The 26,098-nt window shown below is 39.4% G+C and overlaps 1 protein-coding gene across 3 annotated transcripts in view; it reads right to left on the minus strand.

The window, feature by feature from the left end:
* The window catches only part of GPM6A (glycoprotein M6A), a 257,612-nt gene that overhangs the window by 137,793 nt on the left and 93,721 nt on the right, over nt 1–26,098 (minus strand). Inside the window, exon 1 of one of the 3 annotated variants that reach the window (XM_027529710.1) lies at nt 4,563–5,320. The exons of the other annotated variants lie outside the window; for them this stretch is intronic. Coding sequence (XP_027385511.1) covers nt 4,563–4,599 — 37 coding nt within the window. The 5' untranslated portion in view covers nt 4,600–5,320. Of the gene's footprint in view, nt 1–4,562; nt 5,321–26,098 lie in introns of those variants that run through there. 3 annotated transcript variants of the gene reach the window in all.

Raw genomic sequence — 26,098 nt, forward strand, 5'->3', positions numbered from 1 at the left:
TAGGCCTCCGCATTGCAGATGGATTCTTTACCAGCTGAGCCATAAGGGAAGCCCAAGAATACTGGAATGGGTAGCCTATCCCTTCTCCAGAGGATCTTCCCGACCCAGGAATTGAACCGGGATCTCCTGCATTGCAGGCAAGATTTTTTACCAACTGAGCTATTAGGGAAGCCCTAGAATAGTTAAATTCATAGAGTTAGAAAGGATACTAGTAGATGCCAGCGGGTAAGTGGTGGGGAAGGGGAATGGTGACTTAGTGTTTAATGGGTACAGAGTTTCAGTTTACGAAAGTTAAGAATTTGGAAGATGGATGATGGTGAGAGCTGCACAATAATAATGTACTTAGTGCCACTGCAACGTACAGTTAAATATAGTTAAAAGAGTATGTTTTAGATATTATGTGACTTTTACCTCAATAAAAAAATTTTTTAAGGTTTGAAAAGATTTTATCAGCCCATAAATATAGTATACATGCTTTTCTGATGTGTATACTTTAATGGGGATATGTGTGTATACATGTCCATGTAAAGTGTATAATTACGAGCAGATATGTCAAATATAATTGTACAGTGTTGTTACTTATGAGATAGACATTACAACTAAACTGGAAAAAAAAAAAAAAAGATCTGTGCACTGTCCTTTCACTGAGATACTCCTGCTGGTTTTAGTAAGTTAAGGAGATGCTGATGCCGTATGTCAGTGGTGCCAGGCCAAGGATGAATAAGGATCATTAAGCAGTGGCCATGTGACGGGTGTTGAGATAAGGAAGCCGGGCTGTTCCCACGGGGTTTGATCTTCTGTGTCCTCAAGTGACCCAGTCTTTCAGGGTCACCAAGGATTGATTCTCAGAGGAAGTCAGTGGTGGACTCTGTTCAACCAGAGAAGTTGACAGGTATTAACATGCTGCTGGTTAATTATGCTAGAAAAACATGGTGAATAACACTGAGGCTGTTACCTTTTGGGCTGATCAAACATTCCTGGTACATATAATTTTAAGGCTTTGTTTCATATGATGTTCCTGTTCCAAAAGGAAATCAATCAGGTTTTGGCTGTTTGGAACAGTCCTGCCAATTAATGAAGATTCCAACTTGCTTGCTCTTCCTGTTCATTGCTCCTTTCTTTTTATCTCTATATAACCACTCACTTGTTCTAATCATTGATTTATCAATGACGATCTCTGTGTGTGCGTGATAAGTCACTTCAGTTGTGTCCGACTCTGCAACCCTATGGATGGTAGCCCTCCAGGCTCTCCTATCCATGGGGTTCTCCAGGCAAGAACACTGGAGTGGATGGCCATGTCCCCCTCCAGGGGATCTTCCTGACTCAGGGATCAAACTCTCTTCTCTTATGTCTCCTGCATTGGCAGATGGGTTCTTTACCACTAGCGCCACCTGGGCAGCCCTGACATTCTCTGTGACCTCTCCTAATTCATAATGTGTTCACTGAGGTTATCGACAAAGCCATGGTTAGTCACTTGGTGGGCCACACATTCTCGCTAATACACTAATGATCAGACACCCTCAAATCATTTACTTCTCTTACCAGAGGACTGGACAAAATGTTCCAGACATAGTTAAATATCTACAAGTTATAAATGTTTACCTTTTAAATCTTTGTAAAAAGAAAAACACAGGTCTTCATGCACTTCGTTCAACTGTCCATGGTAACTGAAGCCCTTGTTGCTAGATCTGGTGACCATGTATCTTGACGTTTGCTGACAGTGATGCTGGGCTTATGATGGCTGCATGTAAGGGCCAAGTTCAAAGAAGCCTCTTTTGTTTTCTTTCTTGTTTTTTTTCCCTCTGATACCAGAATACTGTTGCTTTGATTGAACTTGAGATAAAATAACTGATTTCATTTAGAGGGCATGTTTTACAAAAAAACATATTAATATTTACTTAAAACAGTAGACTCACTCTCAGCACAATAAGACACTCACCTTTGGGAGGTTGGCAGACATGGATGGAGCAACAGATTAATGACCCACATTTCAGTTTCACACCAAGACAGGGACTCACTGAGCAGAACGGCTGGTGAAGTCACCCCCTTATTACTGTTCTCCTCCCGAACTGAACATACAGAGTTAAATCAGTGGAAGTGTCATAGGACTGTTTTCAGTGCCTTTTATAGAGTAAGTGAGAAAGGGAGGTCTCATTTAGAAGAAAAATACCTTTCTTATGGAAGATTGTTTTAAGTCCTTAAGTATCAACTCTATTCTTCTTTTTCCAAACATGTTTATGAAACCACCAACTTTCACTTCACATGGAGGTTGCATTTGGAAGACGACATGACTAAACATTGACATGAATGTAAGTCCTTTAAGAATGTAACAGGAAAGAACAGATTTTAAATAGTTAAGAAAGGACAGAAAGGCCTCTTTCAAATCCAAGAGAATTCTCTGATATCTGAATCATTATTTAAAAAATCCAATTAATGGGAAACAGGATAACAGTTACGGTAAAGTGTTGCCATAGTTTAAGGGGATGGATCACTAAATCTGTCTACCTGAACTCTTGAAAAATCTCTAACGATTTTTATCTGCTTGTCAAGGAACTGCAACTTAGATTTCATCACATTGCCTCCTGCTCCCACACAAGTAGAAAGAACATTTATATTCAACTATAACAGTCTAACAACAAACTTATATAGGAAAGGTGTCATAAGCATAACTGAAAGGAAAGGAAGATCAGGAATGAAGAAAATTAAACCTCTCTTCCTTCAGTAAGAGGAAAAAAAAAAAGCTTAACCACAGATATTTACTTCTGTATCTCAGTATACTTATAGATCACTATACGACATTTAATTTTATTGTTTTCCACTGCTGTTCCTAAACAAAACATGCACATCTATGGTAAAAAGAACCCACTGAGACAGGAGCAGGTGCTCTCACATCACCACTACCCCGACCTCAATGAAGGAATGATTTTCAGTGGTGTTACTGGAGAAAAAAACATCACAACTAATTACATCATTTCTCTTGGTTCCTACATCCACCAAGGCATGCTCAAACATGCTCAGACATACTCAACCTGTTACCACAATCCATGGTTTCTCTCAAGATTTCACTTAGTGTAATGAATATAATTTCTCTATTTAAAATGATAAACTTCTATTTTCATAAATGGAATGACTGGCCAAGAAGCAATCTTCTCATGTGCTATAACAAGGTATTAACATAAGGCATTTTATTCCTAAAATAAGATAATCAATTGAGAAGCCTTTTAAGGATGAAAATTACCAGGAAAATTCGCCATTTCATATCACTGATGAACACTTATTCTATTAGTTCACATAGTAAAGGTAGTTGAGGATTTTTTTTTAATTTAAAAACATATCATATGATACCTATATAGATTATTGTGTTTCTGTTACAGAGTATCATTATCAAGTGTGCTAATGTCTAAAATTTGGGTACTGGTTTATTGCCTTTCTCTACTGTGTCTATAAAACCTTCATTTATAGAATGTCTCTGGTTATATATATGTGAGTACGTGTATGTGTGTGTAAAAAAAAAACCATTAAAGCTGAAAGGTTCAAAATAATGAAAAAAAAATCACTGTATTCCCACTCTATTTTATCATGTAAACTAAAATAATGCATTTGTGTACAATCGAAATCAAATTTGAGAGCTGAATCTTTTCCATACTGCTCTTAAATATAGCCTTTAAGTAGTTTTACCTGTTTGCATCCTAAGAACACAGGAGTATTTGCTATAACATTACATAAGCCTTGAAGAGACAGGAGAGAAAACGCTGCCAATCCTGGGGTAAAAGCCACAGTTCCCTCCAAAGCTACCCTTGAGACATACACAAATTCTAGAGTGTTGGAATCATTTAAAATTGCTGATATTTGGCCATTTCAACCTTAAAAAAAATGACAATTTCACTTAAACAGCCAGATACACCTAACAGGCATAGAAAATGCATCTGACGATATCCTCGACAATTATTATGCAGAAGTTGGTGACAATCAACTCTACAGAAATGAAAACCTTAACATCAGCGTACGCTCTGAAAATTTATGAACCTTTGCTCCATCTTTATTAAATTTCAACTGCATCCATGCAAAGAAAAAATGGATTTTTTTTTTTTTACAAAGGTACACCAATGAAAATAAATACCCTCTCTGTCTTTGTTCTATCAGATGTCCATCCAAAGGTCGTGATTACGGTCACATTGCCAGATTTTTAACTACATCTAGCTCCCAATATTGCATTTGTGGCTCACACCAGGAATCCCTTGACCCAGCTCGACAAGCGTGAAAACATGAAATAAATGAAGATTAACAAAGACAGGTCTAAGGGACAGCTTGCACCAATACCGCAATGCCCTCATCACTAATACTCGACTCTGCATTGGGGTACTTATATCTGAAAGATTTGCAAATACTGACAATGTTCACGCCAGACATGACTGCAAGTGGGGAACAGGCTGAAGGGGAAATAAAAAGAAATGCCTTCCAAGAGAGAAACATTCATTAGCCTCCCTGGCAAGTGTCTAAAGCAAACAAGGAAACTGCAAAATAATGCCTTCGTTACAAATAAACCCTTTCGAGCACAGTACCTTTTTGTGTCTGCCCCTCTTCCATATTCTCTTCCATGGCTACCTTTCTTCAGTAGAATCTGGTACACGGAATTAATCAAAAGCTCAATTAGATGGAGGAAAAGCAAGTGATTTCTTTTTTTTTCCCTTGGGAAGCTCCCCCAGCAGTGGCTTGGGTAAGTCCTCGGAGCTTAGCTCAGGCTCCCTCGCGCCTCTTGTTTGCTTGGAGACAGGCTGTCAAGTGCAATTTCATTCAAATTACTCTTCCGTGAAGATTATCAATTTTTCTTCTCAAAGCTGCCCATTGTGTACCACTGTAAGCAGGTATTCAAAGCAAAGAGCCTGAGAATTTTGGGGGGAAATCTGGTCTGAATCCCAGTGGCAGAGACTCTAGGACTCGAAAGGCTTGCTTTGCATTTCAAATGGGGAAAAGAAATTGAGGTTTGTATTGAAATCTGGGCTTTAAATGGGAAGCAGGCTGAGCTGGGAACAGATGGAGGGGTGTCCTCCTAACAGGAAGCAGACCACCAACCCACAATTCCCCCTCTCTGCCACCAGAGTGGGAAAGCCCAGCTCCCCGTGGGTTCTTTATGCTGCAAGCTTGCTCCTCACCCAGTCAGATACCTTGCGAAACTGCGTTTTCCTGTTCTCTCCTCCCCAAGTATCTGGTTAATTTGATTTAAAAGTGCCAAGACAGGATGCAATTATACCATCTCAGGGTTTATCTCTAAGAGGTTATGATGGAGAGAGGACTTGCAAGCTCACAGCTCTCAGATTTAAAAAGATAGAGAAGTATGGTTTTCAAAATAAGGAGTATAAACCTTTAAGCCTGAAAGATGTTTAAGTCATTATTTCACTTCAGAGCCACGAGACTCTTAAAGGGAAGGGAGAGAAACTGAAATGTCTGTAGAAAGAAATCGATGGATGACTTTGTAATCTATCGTGACGATTTTCGCCCACAAAAACTGATTTGAAATGGGAATCTCTTGAAAGAGAATTGCTTCAGAGGGTCGTCATTGGGGAAGCAGAAGGAACAAATTCTAGATAAGGAACGACAGGATAAGCAATTTATAATGGGATTCTGCAGTCTGGTTTGGAATGCAAATCACAGTGCTGCAGTCTGGCAATAAATTAGCATTTGTACTTCAGTCTAGTGAGTGACAGGGCACGATCCACCAGTCTCAATACTTCACAAAAAGTAGAGGAAGAAAATAAACAGTACCCCTTTCTAGGGGGCATAAACCTTCCTAGAAGATAAAGGGAGGAAGAAGCCTTGTCTCCGTCTCCATCTTTTAATAAGCAAGCACACAGAGACGCACACATATGTGCACACACACAACTAATTCCTTACCTTTCATGAAAAATAATTTGCCTCCTAACCACCCACAGTATATGTTTCTCATATTACAGCACATATTTAACATACATTATTTAAAGTGGGTCAGTAATATGTTCCATACCACCCTCAAAACCATGACAAAAGCCACTCTTGAACAGAAAAGCAATTCTCATACAACATTTCACTTTATTTCTCATTATTTCTCCTAAAAGAATGTTTAGCCTTCTCACTTCTACGATCATTCGCTATTTATTTTCTCTAGTCAAATAATTTTAACCCAAAGGTAAATATAATTCAAATAAATCAAAAACTCATCTCCTCCAAATAGGTTTCAATTTGTATTCAAGGGTTCATGAGAGAGCTGCTTGCTCAGGGCATGGACTGAAAGAAGGAAATCATGAGGGAAATCAAAGAGGCGAATCAGAGCAGCATCCCTGCTTCCACTTGTCCCCAGGCTGACATAACCTGGCGAATAGTCAAAACAGAATGAAGCATCACTTCTCATTAATATTCTCTATTCATTTAATACCACAGGAATCATCAGTGAAACAAATCATTAAGAGTAACAGCAGTAGAAAGAATAATGCCACCTGAAATTTTCAGAGCTCTTTACAATCCACAATGCACACGCATTAACCCATTTGCAAAACAGAGAGGGAAAGTGCTGTCTTCTCCCCATTTTATGTTGGAAAAAACTTAGACTCAGGGAGACCCAGGGACTGGACCAGTAAACAACCAAGGAAGTCTGAGATTCCATGTCAGCAATTCCTCATCTAATGCTCTGAGCCACGGCAGCTTTATCCCCTCGTGAGTGTCCTCGGCACCTTCACAAGTCAGACTCAGTCCACAGTTTCACCATGTGAACCAAGGGAAAGATGTGGAAGGGAGACAAAAAGAAAACTGTAAGAAATCTTCACTGGGCAAAGGTAGATGGAAAAGTTACTGTAACTTATTTCCCTTCTGGAAACTTTGCAACAGAGCAATAGATTCCTATAATGATCAACATTTTTGTCTGAAGTAGACTTTTTCATGCACAAATCTTTAAAAGAAAACATTAGCAATTTATACCAATTTTTCAAATATACAAAGAAGCACCTCTAGTCCAGGCTAAAAAGCCTCTTATGAGGAGAAACAAGCATGCACACAGCTTCCTTATGGCAATCACTTCTTAGAGAGTGCAGATTAATTTTTTTAATGTAGTAAAATAGATATAAAAGGCACCATTTTAACCCTATTTAAGTGGACAGTTCCATGGTATTAAGTACATTCATGCTGTTGTACAACCACCATCAGCATCCATCTCCAAAACTTTTTCACCTTCCAAAAGGGAAATTCTGACCCATTAAACACCTTAATTCCTTCTCCCCTGTTTGAGGGCAGGTGAGTTTCTGGGGCTGATTGGTGTGTTTAGAATTATTTTTTAAAGTCTTGTTTTCATTTAAACCAAATCTTTTGAACAACCAAGTAATTCAAAACTGTTTCAAAAAGAAAAAGAAACATAGTTGTCATTATTGTATTAACATTATGAATTTGAAAATATACTTCCATGAACCCTAAGAATTGGCAATTCTCTGTTTTCTAGATTTTTTTTTAATTTAATTTTTGAATGTCTTTTTTTTTTTTTTTTAACCATTTTGATCACATCGCATAGCATGTGTGATCTTAGTTCCCTAGCCAGGGATGGAAACCCATGCCTCCTGCATTGGGAATACAGAGTCTTAACCACTGGACAACCAGGAAAATCCCTATGTTGTATTTAAGACCTACAAGCTGAGATGACGAGATATCTCATCTAACATGCTTTCCATCACATCACATTATGTTTGCCACACTCTATTTTCAGTAGATTAAAACATACAATATTTTATCAATGGGAGTTTAAAAATATGGTACTAAATGTTAAATATGATTTCCCTTTCAAATATTGCCTAAGAAATACTTGTGAAATATATGACTTTTTCCCATGTAAACTAGAAGACACAATTGCTCACTAAATCTAAACCTGCTGTGAGAAGATACTTTGCAAATAATACATCAGATAAGAAGTTAATATCCAAAATATGTATAAAACTCATAACTCAACAACAATAACAAAAGAAAAACCAATTTTTAGAGGAGCTGGATTGATGTTTTTCTAAAGAAGACATACAGATGGCCAACAGGCACATAACAAGATGCTCAGCATCCCTAATCATCAGGGAAATGCAAATCAAAACCACAATGAGACATCACCTCACACCTGTCAGACTGGTTATCATCAAAAAGGCAAGAAATAGCAAGTGTTGAGACCGATGTGAAGAAAAGGGAACTCTTATACACTGTTGGTAAGAATGTAAATTGGTATAGCCACTATGGAAAACAGTAAGACTATTCCTCAAAAAATTATGAATAGAACTACCATACAATGTTTATGAACTTATATGCAGAGTACATCATGTGCAATGCCAGGCTGGATGAATCACAAGCTGGAATCAAGATGAGTAGGAGAAATATCAACAACCTCACATATGCAGATGATACCACTCTAATGGCAGAAAGTGAAGAGGAACTAATGAGCTCTTTGATGAGGGTGAAAGAGGAGAGTGAAAAAGCTGACTTAAAACTTAACATTCAAAGAAATAAGATCCTGGCATCCAATCCCATCACTTCATGGCAAATAGAAGGGGGAAAAGTGGAAACAGTGACATATTTTATTTTCTTGGGCTCCAAAATCACTATGGATGGTGACTGCAGCCATGAAATTAAGACACTTGCTCCTTGGAAAGAAAGCTATGACACCTAGACAGCATATTAAAAAGCAGAGACAAGACTTTGCCAACAAAGGTCTGTATAGTCAAAGCTATGGTTTTTCCAGTAGTCATGTATGGATGTGAGAGTTGGACCATAAAGAAGGCTGAGACCAAATAACTGATGCTTTCAAATTGTGGTGCTGGAGAAGATTCCTTAGAGTCCCTTGGACTACAAGGAGATCAAACCAGTCAATCCTAAAGAAAATCAACCCCAAATATTTATTGGAAAGACTGATGCTGAAGCTGAATCTCCAATACTTTGGTCACCTGATTCAAAGAGCCAACTCATTGGAAAAGACCCCGATGCTGGGGAAGACTGAGGGTGGGAAGACAAAAGGGTGACAGAGGATGAGATGGTTGGATGGCATCATCAACTCAATGGACATGAGTTTGAGCAGACTCTGGGAGAGAGTGAAGGACAGGGAAGCCTGGCGTGGTGCAGTCCATGGGGTCCACAAGAGTCGGGCACAACTAAGTGACTGAACAACCACAATGATCCAAGCAATTTCACTTCTGGGTATTTATCTGAAGAGCATGAACACTCTAATTCAAAAACAAACATACACCCCTACATTTATCTTATCATTATTTACAGTAGCCAAGGTATGTAAAGCACCTGAGTGCCCACCAATGGGTGAATGGATGAAGAAAACGTGATACACACCTACGATTGAAATGCCATGGCTTAGGAGTTGATGGCAGAATGATACAGATATTTCATAAATGAAACTGTAAAACAAAACGGCAAGTGGAAAAGGAGTAATTGTGTGCCGTGTCTCTTTTACCAAGTGCTTGTTACAAGCACTGATTAGTGTAAAGACAGAAAAATTCAAGAGGAACACTATCTACACTAAGTTAATCCGTTCAAAATAGGAAAAATCAATTATAAGTATTTATTGTAAACCAACGTTGAGATCCTCAAAGTTAGTAACTTTCTTTGGGTGACACACATTGTCAATTAAGGAACTGGGATTTGAATTTCGGTCTTTCTGATTTTACATTCACTCTCACAAGAAGATAAATCATTCAGTACGTGGTTACCACAGTCATAAGACATGTCATGTTACCATTTCTTCATTTTCGACTGATGTATTCATGTTAACACTAATGACAACAGACATAAATTATACCTTAGCTGAAAGATGAATTTTTTTGCTCCATTCATTTGAATCAAAGGTCAGCAATTTGGAAATCTCAGCCAAGCCCAACCTTACACATCACACTGGATATTGCAAATGACAAACCCTTAAAAATAAAGAACAAAAGGGGAATGTGTGTGTGTGAGAGAGAAAGAGAACAAGGAAGACAGAGAGGCTAACATAAAGCTTGCAAAGCTCATCAGAAGTTCTGAGTTTTGAAATACTGGTTTTAAATCTTGCTTTGAATGTTCCTGCAGACACAGATGATAGGAAAAATCCTTTGCGAAAGCTGATTACACAACATGGTGCATAAAGATATGATGAGGAAAAATCAGATTCAAGTCTTCTCAGCTTTATAATGAGCACTCTGGTCTTTTTGGTTATACATTAGACTGCAAGTCCTTTCATGGCTGAAAAAATATACTGGCGTCTACTCTTACATTTCTGGAGAGCATCTCGGGTAATCTAAACATTCTTCTTATCTCAGAAAAAGAAGCTATGCACAGACTGACAACTTCTCTTCAAAATGTCGCCTGCCAATACATCTGAATTCAAGACTCAGGCAGGGCACAACAGGCTTGTCCCAACAGGCAAATCAGGATGAAAGACACTCCTTTCCTATGTCTAAGAGGGGTGAGTGACTTTATGCATTGTTCCTTTTTGGTGAGTTGTACATCTGAGATACTTAGGGGGTTCTTAGTCTTGAGCAAGACACCTTTGATCATGATCTACTCTCCGTGAACTAGAAACGTAGAAGTGAAAGTGCTCAGTCATGTCCAACTCTTTGCGACCCCATGGCCTATATAGTCCATGGAATTCTCTAAGCCAGAAATCTGGAGTGAGTAGCCTTTCCCTTCCCCAGGGGATCTTCCCCACTCAGGGATCGAACCCAGGTCTCCCACATTGCAGATGGATTCTTTACCAGCTGAGCCACAAGGGAAACCCATGAATACTGGAGTGGGTAGCCTATACCTTCTCCCACGGATCTTCCCGATCCAGGAATTGAACCAGGGTCTCCTGCATTGCAGGCAGATTCTTCACCAGCTGAGCTATCAGGGAAGCCCTAACAGCTAAGTCCTTCATGCACCAGAAATAACCAGAAAACATCCTCCCAAGAGCTTTAATGGCAACGATGTAGGGTCTATTTGAATAACATACAACAGCAATGTGATATATAAGGAAGATGGACATACTCAAGCTTTCAAGCACCACAAGAAATTTACATCCTAAAAGTTCCTTCATTCCACATGCACAGGTTAAATGAACCCTGGAGAGCACCCCTTGGTTCCAATCTGGTTATGCAACAGCCGCACACAATCCATCCATTTGTGACTATTCTTTAGGTTTTCTGCAGGATGCTCCAGTCATCCCCAGCACCCCAATGCAGATGTCCAAGATAAATGCAAATCTATTTTTAGGATCTGATATTGCAGATATTAAGGGAAAACTGATGTCTTTCCTCCCTCCATTCCAATGCCTGAATTTCAATATCTTTTGTCTACAACATGTATTTGCCAAGTATCATACATTTTTTCCATTTTTAACATTCCAATACAAATACTATTTCAATATATATTTCTCCTGCCTGTCACTGAGAGCAGAAGCCACAAGTTGCACGTGTTTTCTCTGTAATCTTTCATCCAATGAGGCTGAGGACAGACCTTTGAAATGACAGGCTTCCCAGGGGCCAGGTTTAGCACTTCTTACTTAGTTTTCTTGTTCAGTCACTAAGTTGTGTTTGACTTTTTGTAGCCCCATGGACTGCAGCACACCAGACTTCTCTGTCCTCCACTGTCTCCCAGAATTTGCTCAAATTCATGTCCATTGAGTTGGTGATACTAACCATCTCATCCTCAGCCTTCCCCTTCTCCTTTTGCCTTCAATCTTTCCCAGCATCAGGGTCTTTTCCAATGAGTCGGCTCTTCGCATTAAGAGGCCACAAGTACTGTACCTTCAGCTTCAGAATCCAACGACTATTCAGGGTTGATTCCTTTTGGATCGACTGGCTTGATTTCCTTGCTGTCCAAAGGACTCTCAAGAGTCTTCTCTAGCACCACACTTGGAAAGCACCAACTCTTCAGCACTCAAACTTCTTTACAGTTCAATTCTCACATCTGTACATGACTACCGGGAAGGCCATAGCTTTGACTATATGGACCTTTGTGGGTAAAGTGATGTCTCTGCTTTTTAGTACACTATCTAGGTTTGTCATAGCTTTCCTTCCAAAGAGCAAGTGTTTTTTAATTTCACGGCTGCTATTACTATCTGCAAAAGCATTTAATAAATACTTGTGTGGCAGCCACTGTATGCTAGGCACATTTTTATCTTTCTGATCATTTGCGATCTTGGGAATAACTAGTATTCCTACTGCACAGGTCATAAGATTTAGACTAAGAGAAGCAATTAATTTACAAGTTACATAGCTATGAAGAAGCAAAACTTGAATATAAAATCACTCAAAAGTTCACTGTTTTCATTATATTAAATGGCTCCATAGACAAAAGGAAGTGATTATTAAGCAATTCCAGAAAATAAAAGATATAAAAAATATATTGTAAAGTTTCTCTCATTTTTAAGTCTTAACATTTATAGCTAAATGAGTAGGATGTCCTTATAAATTTAGAAGTATTTTTTTTGTGTGCTGTGCTTAGTCACTCAGTCATGTCCAACTCCTTGTGACTCCATGGACTGTAGCCCACCAGGCTCCTCTGTCCATGGGATTCTCCAGGCAAGAATACTGGAGTAGGTTGCCATGCCCTCCTCCAGGGGATCTTCCCAGTCCAGGGATCGAACCCAAGTCTCCCACATCGCTAGGCATCTCTTATTGTATGACCTAGGTAGACCATGCAGAATAGTCAATATAAACTGTATCACTTACATTTTAAATGAATTTAAAATTTCAAGACATTATCTTAAACTACAGGATGTTCAGTGGCATGTTGCCCAGACATAGGCTTTTTATTTATTAATTCATCAGCTATCTAATGAGTGCTTATTTTCCTCCAGATATAAATCTAACTTCTGGGGTAAGTTCGGTAGAAACATATGCTAGTTCCCTGTTCTTATTTACACTCTAGAAGAGGCTAAATAAATAGGCACATAAAAAAGACAGTATCAGGTTCTGATATGTGCAATGATAAAAATAAATAGGGTAATACATTAAAGGGGTTTCCCTCATGGCTCAGGGGTAAAGAACCCGCCTGCTAATGCAGGGAATGCAAGAGACATGGGTTCGATCCCTGGGTTGGGAAGACCCCCTGGAGGAGAAACTGGCAGCCCACTCCAGTGTTCTTGCCTGGAGAATCCCATGGATGGAGGGGCCTGACGGGCTACAGTCCACGGGGTTGCAAAAGAGTCAGACAAAACTTAGCGACTAAACAACAGCAATACGCTAAAGAGTGTTCAAAGGGGCTCTGTAGCTTATGCTCCCAATATATGAGGTTCTTGAACATTATCCACAGCCGTAATAATAAATCTAAAAATCTCTAGTATGAAATGGTTATCAATAGAATTTTATTATTTATTAATTAGGAAGTAAAACAATGAAAGAGAGGTTTGAGCAATCAGCAGAGGGCATAAATATTATGTTTTCTGTCCAAATTGTATCTTTTATAATTGTTTGGATGTTGTGCAACATAAAATTTTTTAAGTGGAACATTTTCAAGTCAGATTGAAGTCAAAGCTATCATTGAGAAGAAAAAGTGGCTTATTGTATTCAATTTCAAAAACCATTTCCCACAACCTGTATCTTGAGGCTTAGAACAACCTAAAATGTCACCCAATGCTGGAGTCCATTGTCTGTGTGTATGCACAGGTGTGTGTGCTCTCCTGTGTGTATGCACATGTGTGTGTGTCCTGCATCAGGATCAGGAATGAGACACAGGCTATCATATGTCCCATTAAAAAAAAAAAAAAAAAACCCTGCTTTTTAAATAGAATATTCAGGTGGCCATTCAGAATTTCTGTGTTGTTACAAGATTTGTTTCAACACTATGTTGACTTCGACTACATTCACTAAAAGGAGGTAGATACTGACATCTATAAAACTGAAATAGTACACAAAACTGGGTCCTAGAAGCAAGTGGTCACAAGCAGCTTCTCTGGACGGTCCAGAGAGAAGAGAATGCAAAATGTTCAATCTGTGCAGTGAAATCTAAAACACCTTTGGGAAGTCAACAAAAACAAGTTTCTCATGTCTCAAAAAATAGAGCTGCACACCAGTGTTCACTGCAGCAATATTTCCAATAGCCAAGATATTGAAGCAACCTAAGTTTCCATCATCAGATGATTGGATAGAGAAGACGTGGTACTTACACACAATGGAATGTTATTCCACCATTGAAAAGAATGAAATTCTGCCATTGCAACTACATGGATGGACCCAGAGGGTATTATGTTTAGTGAAATAAGTCAGACGAAGACAAATACGGTATTGCTTCACTTATATGTGGAACCTAAAAAACAGAATGAATAACTATGACAAAACAAACACAGAAAAAATAAAAAAAGATTTTAAAAATTAAAAAAAAGTTTTAAATAGAGCTTATGGAGATCCTTGTTAACGAAGCCATATTATAACCCCCCAGGTCCAAATATATCAAATCATGCAACAATAAAATGCAGTCTTCTTAGTCTAAAACTAATAAGCTCTCTTAGTGATCTATTGCAATACTTCTATAGCAGGCATTCTGTCAGGTACCCTGCTTTCTGCTTACCGTACCACTACCTGCTATATGATTTTGGGCAAGGATGGTCTGTCTCAATTTCCTCAAATACAAAATGAACGTATTAACACTTGCCCTGTTGTCTTCTGACTGCACCAAGTGCCAGATACTGTGCTAAGTGTTTTATATACATCATCTCATTTTATCCCTCCAACATCTTCATAAGATAAGGCCTTCATCAGTTGAAGCCATTTAGTAGGTGATGAACACAGATGAAAAAGTTCTTCCAAAAATACAAAATACTGTACAAAAATAGTGTAATTATAACCATTGTTTAAAAATAAATATAACCATTGTTAGTAAAGTGTGCTGTATGAAAAATATTAGCGCTAGAGTGATATAGAAATTGCAAGTTGATAGCACATTCGTCCACCTGATACAACTCAGAAAAGCAATGCTAAACATTTAGGGACCATTATATGGCAGTCACAACTCTTAGCACTTTGGGCCATACTTTAGCTCAAGAATCTTCAAAATAACCCTCCAAGCACACACTAATGTTATCCCCATTTTACAGATGTGGAAACAGAAGGAGAGAAAGAACTTGCCCCAGGGAACAATGCAAATGGCAGAGTTTGGCAAAGAGACCAGGCAGTCTGGTTTCTGATCCTGTGCTCTTAATTCTAGCACTAAACCACTCCTGTGAAGCAGGCTCCAGTGGATGCAAACCAAATAGCTGTTTACTCCCCAGGCTTAGGGAACAAATGGCAGGATTACTTTTCCTCACGTAGATGGCTTTCAGCCATCCTCTGGGCTCAGTGAGGTCAGCGCGGTGCCCTGGCTGGGCTTGGCTTAGCAGTCAGTTTCCAAGGGCAGCTCTGCCTGCTCTGCACATCCTCCGTGACCTCTTTACGGTTCTGCTTCTCATTTGTAAAATGAGAAACAGAAAGTCTATTCATGGGGGATTTTGCAGGATCCAGTGCATTCAGCACAAATCTTGGCACAGGTGCGGCTGGCACTCAGTGTACATGAGACTCCCTCCTTCCTCGAATGTGACATCAGTTCAAATAATTAACTCTCCCATAAACTGCTTAAAAGAGAGAAAGACCTTGGGTCATGAAGTGTTAGGTTTGAAAAGAACTATTACTGTCTTGAGTCATAAGGTAATCCACTTGGCAAAAACAATGTTATCCTGAGTATCTACAAATAGGAAATTTTTTTTCTTCCTAAAACAGTATAAAGATTTTCTCAGGGGTCAGTAGATTCCCTTTGATAGACTGGGGGACTACTCTGGTTTGGCAATCCCTGGGTCAATTCTAGACTTGCCCAGGTCATGCTGCTGCTGCTAAGTTGTTTCAGTCGTGTCCAACTCTGTGTGACCCCAGAGACGAGACGGCAGCCCACCAGGCTCCCCCGTCCCTGGGATTCTCCAGGCAAGAACACTGGAGTGGGTTGCCATTTCCTTCTCCAATGCATGAAAGTGAAAAGTGAAAGTGAAGTCGCTCAGTCATGTCCGACTGCCCAGGTCATAGGTCTGCCTAAACCAACTGACCACACAGCAGAATTGTCTCAGAACTGTTATCAGGGACAGTGGGAAGCATGGTATTAGCCTCCTGCTCATAAACCATGTTGAAGTAACCGATAGCGTGTGACTTTTCATACTATAAACTGTCTGAAGCTTAGTAAAGGGCATAATTTTGTCAAAACCTCATTTTAAAACTTTAAGATTTCCTAAAGTAGAAAAGACTAGGCAGGTGACAATCTTACCATGTTGTTTCAAGACAACAGTTATTCTCTGAAAAGTGGTTCTACTGTTCACAGACCAAATAAAATCCAACAATGGTCATGGCAATAATAATAATGAATGCTCAGATGGGCATTCTGATGTGCCAGGCGCCTCTAAGAATAGGATACGTATTTCCCCCATTTAATCTTCATAATAATTCTATGAGATAGGTAACATTATTATTCCCACCTTGTAGATATCAAAACTGAGGCACAGAGCAGCAGAGTTGAGAGTCAAATCAGGCAGTCTGTCTGCAGGGGCCACACCTGTCCATCCATTTCAAATAAATGTGTGCACATAAAGCGCTCTTCTTATGGCTGTCATCGAGGCATGCCACCTGATAGCTCAGATGGTAAAGAATCTGCCTGCACTGCAGGAGACCCCAGTTTGATTCCTGGGTTGGGAAGATCCCCTGGAGAAGGGATAGGTTACCCACTTCAGTATTCTTGGGCTTCCCTTGTGGCTCAGCTGGTAAAGAATCCACTTGCAATGCAAGTAGACCTGGGTTTGATCCCTGGGTTGGGAAGATCCCCTGGAGAAGGGAAAGGCTACCCACTCCAGTGTTCTGGCCTGGAGAATTCCATGGACTATATAGTCCAAGGGGTCACAAAGAGTCAGACACGACTGAGCGACTTTTTCACTTTCACTTACCACATCCCTCATCCAGCTCATAAACGGATCTTCAGTCCCTCGTGTTTATATCTTCCTAGCCAACCGAAATCTTTTGTGGAATAAGTCAAGGCAGGATCATGAAAACATGTAGTATTTGTATTCAGGCCTAATTCTGTTTCACGTTGTTCCCAGTGGAGAAACGAAAGTGTACTACTTTCCCAGTTAACAAATAAAGAGACTAAGCGACAGAGAGACGTGAAGCAGGGTGCTCCGCTGGCAGCCCGAGGCACCCAGAAGCCGAGATTCGCTGAGACCCTCTGGCCTTGTCTCACTAGGCGCCAACCTCGGATCATGGTGAGGGGCCCCTCCAAGCAGCAGTACTCAGCACAGAAAGCCGACAAACAGCAGTCAGGCCTGAGTGGGACGAGAATGGAGAGAGAAGAATCTGTCTTACTAAGGCCTTCCTCGGGCCAGTGAGATTTAGGCCACTGTTTTTTGAATGGTAAGTAGCGAAGCTGGACTGGAAGGCTCCCACGTCCTCTAGAGAAAGCCCACAAGACGAGGTCTCTGAGCCACGTGAGGGGAGACAGCCCTCAAGAGACAGAGACCGCGAGGGGCCGACACCCCAGAAACAGGCCAGCGGACTCTTGGAGCCGCTTGGGCACGTTCTGACTACTCAACAGAGAGAGGAGTGGTAAGATCTAGTCAAACGCTTGTCAGGTCTTTCATCTGAAAATGGTGGCTTGGCTTTCACACGGCAAAGCGAAGAACCTCCTATAGAAGGTCCCCAAGCCTCCCTACCGGCTCCCAGCCCGGCGACCTGGGCGAGGGGCAAGGACACAAGGCTCCCCGGTCCCTGGGACAGAACTGTTCCGTTGCTTTTTATGAGTTTTGTTTTATTCTTGGTTTGTTTGTTCACTCGGGTGATTACAAACATCTTTCAAAAGCGAGACCTGGGGCCGAACTCTGTTCCGCCCTCAGGGAGGCAGCCCGCGGGGGTGTTCACAGGGCAGGGCTGCACCTCCGACCTTCACAGGTTGTTTCCCTTCCGCAGCACTTCCGTGCTGAACGCTGGAGTAAGCTCTCCGTGCTGGTGTGTGGGTACAGCGGCTGTGTTACACCTCTAATCCTGAACGGAATGGATTAAACTATCACATTCTCTCACCTGTGCACTTTTCCCTTAACAAGAGTTTAAAAGAAAAAAAGAAAAAAGAAAAACCTACATTCTTTATAAGCTGACAGTGACAAGAGCTCCGAGAGCCTGAATCACAAAAAATAATAATTATACTAAATATTAGAATTATGACTGTCACTACTATAATAAAACAAGGCAAGTCCCTACAGTTTTTTGAAGCTCTCATGACTTTTTTGCATCATACATCTGCCCCAAGAGAGGGAAGAATAAAGAAGCATGAAGGTCATTTGGCTGATGACTTGTCAGTTTAATTCTTTTCATACCTGAATCCTCCAAACTGGATCGGAAGCCCCCTGACTGGACCTCATGCACCTGCTCTCTTCTCAGTTCTAGCACTTTCCACAGCACTCTGTTCTTCCTTGGCTTTGCTTGTCTCTCCTGGTCTGCATGCCCTCACCACAGGGTCCCAACACATGTTCACGTGCTACTGGTGAGAAGAGGGTGTTGTAAACTGTATATTGTTTTCCTGGGTGCTTATGACAAATTGAGTCCTGGGACTGCAAGGAGATCCAACCATTCCATTCTGAAGGAGATCAGCCCTGGGATTTCTTTGGAAGGAATGATGCTAAAGCTGAAACTCCAGTACTTGGCCACCTCATGCCAAGAGTTGACTCATTGGAAAAGACTCTGATGCTGGGAGGGATTGGGGACAGGAGGAGAAGGGGACGACAGAGGATGAGATGGCTGGATGGCATCACTGACTCGATGGACGTGAGTCTGAGTGAACTCCGGGAGTTGGTGATGGACAGGGAGGCCTGGCGTGCTGCAATTCATGGGGTCGCAAAGAGTCGGACACGACTGAGTGACTGATCTGATCTGATCTGTGACAAATTGCCAATTCCTGGGAGCTCAGGAAAGCCCACCATGACTACACTGCCCAGATCCCTTTATCCTGGAAAAGCATCGCCATCATATTTCTCCTTAGGAACATATGACTACCTAAATAGCACATGAGACTATTGTTGACGAGAATCCATTTAAGTGATTAGGAAGCACAAATTTTATCATATGATGGAAGAAGATAAAGAAACTGAGGAAGAAGGAGGTGAAATAACTTGCCAAGATCACACAGCTAGTTGGGAGTAAATTCAACCCCAACATATCTCTCTGTAGTAATGAATTCTCCACGGAAGTGGCTGCTGACTCATGAAAGAAAATGGAGGTCTAGTAAGAACTGGATAAATAACATGAGCAGTGACACTATTCTGTTCATGTTTCTCATTTTTTTCCTACATAAACTGTACTTATACAACTAAAAATAATGTGAGAGTGATATTCATTTTAAACGCTTGACATAGGAGCTGGATTCTGCTTTTTAAATTTTTTTTATTTAATTTTAATTGAAGGATAATTGCTTTACAGAATTTTGTTGTTTTCTGTCAAACCTCAACATGAATCTTTAGTAGGTATACATATATCTCCTCCCTCTTGAACCTCCCTCTCTGAATTCTGCTTTTTTGTTTTGTTTTGTTTTGTTTTTTTTTTTTAAAGAAAATCCTGGTGTATATGTAATGTACACTCCTGGAAAATCTAACACTGCCCTACTCCTAGGTTTTTAAGAAATCTTATTGGGGAAAACACTGAAAGTTGGTCAAGATTGGTGTTTTTATTTAAAGGATAAAGATGCTTGCCCGAAACCAACTTGAAATGATAGGGAATCCATAAAAGGAAAGCACTGCAGAAAAACCTACTTGAAAATCTTATTTCCATGACAACAGAAACAGCATTAAAGGGCCAGTACACCTCTGCACTGCTTTGTTGCCAACACATTCAATCATTTGACACATTTTCAAGAAAAGAAATAATCTTTCACATATATGCTAAATTATAACTATGTATGAACATATAAAGATGTTAGCCCTTTTTAAGAACAGATAAAAAGCTGATATCCTTAACAGTTACATATAGACTAGCACGTTCTCCACTGATGCTGGAAAATGTAGAAATAAAATGCAAGCTATAAACTAACATTGCATACCAAATGAGTTTTTTAGTTTCCATATTTGTCATTAAATTTATTGCTTTTTAAAAATCCAGTTAATCTATACTGTCTTATAACACAGAGTGTGGTTGCTCATGAATATATAAGTAGCCAAAATAAATTTTTATTCAGAAAAAAAATTATTATTTTATAATATGAGACATACATGGTCGTTTCTACTCAGTTTTTCTGAAACATGAATTTAGTTCTTATTGGTTTTGCATATATGAAACATTTGAGAAAATTATGGAAAAATAGCTTTGTTTCTTTAATGTAATAACAATATTTTGTACAGAACTCCTTTTTAAGATAATGTTTCCAAGACTTCCTAAATTTAAAGATTCTCCAAAGGGAAATTCAGCATTAAATTATGTAAAGTAATTTTGAATCTGCAATTTAAAATTATATGTATATTGGATTATAGATTTTAAAGGCATTGTGTGATAGAATTTGGTCTTCACAGAAACTCCCAATGTAAAATAGAAAGGTCAGATACCATTATCAACTTATTTTTCATTGACTAGGTGTTTGATACTCACAAGCATTACATGCTAAGTGACCATAAGAAGAATAAACATAATTCTATATATTTCTATGCTAAGCTTTTTCTTTTCTATGATGCTACACTCCACACTTAATTTAAAAGATTAAAACTGTCATCATAGTTCAATTTAGTCATACTTTAGTAAGAATGAGTTAATAGTTTTATACAAAAAAGAGAACATTCTTAATCTCCTATATTTGCTAACTTAATAAGTCTTGGCCAGGCACTGTCTATTACCTAATTTCTTTGAATTTCAGATTCCCCACGTGTAAAACAAGAATGTAATAAAACTTCCATGGGGAGTAAATAAGTTATATATAGTACCTAGCAGAGCACTTGGCACTGCATGATCCTAAAAAATAATAATAATAAAATAAAATATTTTCTCAAAAAAAAAAGAATGCAAATTACTTAGCAACTGATGCAAAATGTGTCTTTGATTTGAGGTTTATCAAAATTATTAACTATGTGCCCATTCTTTATACCATCCTGTAGATACAGATGATAGATAGATGTCAATCTTCAAGTAGGAAAGCTTTCCATCTCTAACTCTACAAAGTAAACAGCTCAATCTCTCTACACCCATGAATTCAAGGAAAATTATTTATGTGCCAAAAATCAAAAGCAAATTTCCCAAGGTGAAAGTCATGTAACAAAATATAAAGCATGAAGATTATTTCACCTAAAAGTAGAGAAGAATTGACAAATGAGAAGTTTATTAATAGTTTCTCCACGTGTCTTTCCTTTCCACATTCTTTTATTTCCTGCCACAGAAAGTTCTGGAGCTGAATCTGGACCTGGAACCCTACTGAGCAGAGCCCCCCAGCCCCACCCCCAGAGCATGATACAATGACTTGGAAGGCCCACTGGACTGGACCATTTCATTTGTAATCCTAATTCTACCACTGAAATGCTGAGTGATTCTCACAAAACTACTTAAAACTGTTGAGTCTGTTTCAACACACACTTATTCAGTGGTTTTGCAGATCCTACTCTCAAGAAGTTGGAAGCTGGGTCAACTTCATGGATGGGCATCCGTGGGGTCACACAGGACCATGAGCTCAGAAGAGCCAGTACTTGGTTTAGTGATCTGTTGTCACTGTTTAGAAATTGTTTCTTTTTAAATGTAAACTTTTTATTTGAACATAACTGTAGATTCCCATACAGCTGTAAGAAATAATATGTAAAGGTCTTGAGTATTAACTACTTTCTCCCAATGGGAAACATCTTGCAAAAATACAGTACAAACTCCAGAGGGGCATGATATATTCTGGAGAAAAGGGAAAAAGCCAAAGCTTATTTTTATTTTTGATGTTGTAAATAAAAATGAGAAGATAAATGCAGAAAAGTCATCAAAACAGAAGGTGGATCTCCAGTCTCAGTGGATCCTGCCTACCTGGATCAGACAACTGTGCCCTATCTTATCATAGGAACTTGCTGTGGTTGCAAAGGATGACCACCAAATCCCACTGAATTTTCTAGCATCATATCAATGCCTTGTTTTACAAAGCTTCATTTTAAGCTCAAAAGTAAATGATATTCTTGGAATACTTTTGTTGCCAATATACACTGTATAAATAAGAGCCAGAAATCAGTGAATTGCCCTTTGTTGGTTTAAAGCATATTAGAATATATAGAAAAGAGATACAGCAGATAGTTACCATACGAAAATAGCAAACCAGTAGGAGGCATTGCTGCTGCTAAGTCACTTCAGTTGTTTCCGACTCTGTGCGACCTCATAGACGGCAGCCCACCAGGCTCCCCCGTCCCTGGGATTTTCCAGGCAAGAACACTGGAGTGGGTTGCCATTTCCTTCTCCAATGCATGAAAGTGAAAAGTGAAAGTGAAGTTGTTCAGTCGCATTCGACTTTTTGCAACCCCATGGACTGCAGCCCACCAGGCTCCTCCGTCCATGGGATTTTCCAGGCAAGAGTTCTGGAGTGGGTCGCCAGTGCCTTCTCCAGTTTCTGCAGTACAATGAAGTAAATCAGCTATGCATGTCAAGTCACTTCAGTCGTGTCCGACTCTTTGGGACCCTGTGGACTGTAGCCCGCCAGGCTCCTCTGTCCATGGGATTCTCCAGGCAAGAATACTGGAGTGGGTTGCCATGCTCTCCTCCAGGGGATCTTCCCAACCCAGGTCTCCCACATTGCAGGTGGATTCTCCACCACTGGGCCACCAAGCAAGCCATATACCCCCTCCCTCTTGGGTCTTCCTCATATCTTCCGGATCTTACCCCTCTAGGTCATCACAGAGCACTGAGCTAAGCTCCTGTGCTGTCCTGCAGCTTCCCACTGGCTATCTGTTTCACATGTGTGATGTCAGTCGTAATCTCCCAGTTCATCCCACCCTCTCCCTCCCCACCCCTGTGAACACACATCTGTTCTCCACGTCTGCGACACTCCTTTATTTTGATCTACAAACAGGGTTTCTACGTATACATATATAAGTCCATTAAGGCAAACTCCTTTCCTGAAGAAATTCACAGCATGTTTTCTAACCAAGAACAGCATTCTTGAAATAATAAATTATTTCATTCTCTCAAGATCATATCTTCATTTCCCTCTGCCTACCCCTTCAATTCCTAGCTTTTTTTAGTTGTTTGTTGGCAAGAAAGTTCACATCTCTTCCTCTTGAATAGTTGTCAAAACACCAAGGCTGTCATCCACCGACTCTCTGCAGCCCTGTGCTGAAACAGTGTTTTCTCGAACATTTGCAGTTGTGTATAATGTTGATGACAGCTTGTTTTGTAGTTGCCTTCCTAGCTTCAAAGACAGCAGCCGCTAGTGCAAAGAAAAGCCTTTTCTCTCATGGATACACTTCCATTTTTTACCTCTAAAAATTCAATGAGTTAAAACTATGCCTACATGCCTTTTAGGACCCATTAGATGAGTTCTTAACAGGGGGGTCTTAAATCTTCCTTCTCATCTTATAATTAAGTTCTAAAACTAACTATCTTACAAACTTTAAAATCAAATATGTTTGAGAGTAAGAGGCAAACTAAAGTCGTGATTAGGGCCTCTACTAGTCTACCTGACAATACGTTACAGCTTAGAGACTAGAGTCAGACAAAATGTGTATCAAATTCTAGGGCTACCTTGTGCTAGCTGTGGTATTTTTGGAAACATCCTATCTTAGCTTCAATTTCCTTACATGTAAAATGAGAATATTAATAATTTACCTACCAAAGAGGAATGTTCTGAAAATTTCAAGAGGTAATATACATAAGATTTTTGGCAATGCATTTCTAGTTCACAGCAATAAATACTGTTATTTATTAACTAATAAATATAAAACTTGTATATTGCTATTGGTTTTGCTATTGCTATAATTATTAAGCAAAGGAGACATTACAATAATTTTAGAGAAAGTAAGAAACTAGTATGAAAATAAATATATACAATTCAGATTCATACTACGAAAAGTGACAAACCACTCAATTTTAATTTTGGAGTTTTTGTTATTGAATTGATAAAATTAAATGGTATGATATATTGTTCTATGCCTAGAATTCATTCACTTCAAAATTGGTAATTTTATGAGTATTTATAGTATCATAGCATAAAGAATTTTGCTATTCAGAGGTAAGCACTGACAACGTTAGTAGGGAAACATGATAGAGACAGTGCATCAAACATTCATGTGAAGCTTGGTTCTTCAGGCTCTCTGCAGATGATTGGGACCTTGTGACTGATTATGGCCAAGTGACTATGCCTGTCCAGTCCATCCTAAAGGAGATCAGTCCTGGGTGTTCATTGGAAGGACTGATGTTGAAGCTGCAACTCCAATACTTTGGCCACCTGATGCGAAGAACTGACTCATTTGAAAAGACCCTGATGTTGGGAAAGATTGAGGGCAGGAGGAGAAGGGGACGACAGAGGATGAGATAGTTGGATGGCATCACCGACTCAACGGACATGGGTTTGGGTAGACTCTGGCAGTTGGTGATGGACAGGAAGGCCTAGCGTGCTATAGTCCATGGGGTCGAAAGAGTCAGACACGACTGAGGGACTGAACTGCATTGAACTGAACTGGACTATGACTGAACCTACACATGTCACTTTTAAGCAGAAGCCTAGACAACAGATTTAAGAAACAGAAAAGTGCTTCTACGTTTTTGATTAATGCAATATTTGGCCCCATGCCCTGAGTCACAATGTGAAAATGAGTTACTCTGATGATCCACACTGGATCTGTGCCATTTGCAAAAAATAATCCACTGATGTGTTAAACCACTAAGATTTGCAAATTAATTTGTTATCGCAGCATGATCTAGCCTGCACTGATTAACACCGGAATGGTTTCACTGACAAAGAGTTGAAAACAATAGCTGCATGGCATTAAGATTGACCCTTGATAACTGCCTTTATCTTTAATATTTGCCAATTTTATAACCTTTCCTTCACTTAACAAACAGAGATTGGAATTTAGATATAAGCACTTGTCCTGCCCAAAGTAAGTAACTGTCTGGTAAAAAAGAGAAGACACATACATTTATAATAAAGCATAGCATCGTAGTGACATAAGCTCAGATAAAATCTTAAATGAATTCTGAGACAAGAAATACAAGTCCTACTAGAAGATTTCTGGGAAGAGATGCTGAATGGTTTATGTCTGAAAGAACGGGATGCATTCGAACATGTGTGGGTGAGCAAAATATGGGAAGAACAGTGAGTAGCATTCCATTATGAGGGACCAGCAGAGAGAGGGACTGGTTGAGTGTGGAAGGAATGAAGTATGCAGACAAATAAACCAATAAAAATTACCACCTCCCCTCATGTACTTCTGGGAAAAAGAAGAGGTAATATAAAATGCTATTGAAGTAAACAGCTAAAGATAGAGATGGGAAATTTATTCAGTGAGAAAGAAGACAATGAAGGATCTTAATCAGGAGGCTAGTATGATTCTATAATCTAAGAATCTTATGCTGCAAAAGGGATAAAAAAGAAACATGACTAGGAAGTTTAGTTTATTATCAATATTATTATATTAATATTCCTTATGGGACACGATAAGAAACTAAGGAAAACGGCAAGGGGCTAACACGTAGAATTCAGATGAGATGATGAATTGAAACATTGTTTAGGAATGCAGATTCAAAAAGTTCAGGAAAACAAAAATATGAGTATAAGGGTAATGGGACCAGAAGAGAAATAGATGTGAATCATTAAGGACTGTGATTAGAATAAAAATTTAGACATGAAAGAAGAGAAACAAATTTGGGATGAGGCAGATTTTGGATATGCTAGTTTGATATACTAATAGCATTCAGCATTCATATAAATATATACATGCATATACATATACAAAAGCCAGTATCTCCTACATATATACAGATATATATCACATACATATACATATGTGGTGTTGGAGAAGACTCTTGAGAGTCCCCCGGACTGCAAGGAGATCCATCCAGTCCATCCTAAAGGAAATCAGTCCCGAATATACATTGGAAGGACTGATGTTGAAGCTGAAACTCCAATACTACGGCCACTTGATGCAACGAAC

Source organism: Bos indicus x Bos taurus, chromosome 27 (assembly GCF_003369695.1).
Source record: "Bos indicus x Bos taurus breed Angus x Brahman F1 hybrid chromosome 27, Bos_hybrid_MaternalHap_v2.0, whole genome shotgun sequence".
Classification (NCBI taxonomy): Eukaryota; Metazoa; Chordata; class Mammalia; order Artiodactyla; family Bovidae; genus Bos; species Bos indicus x Bos taurus.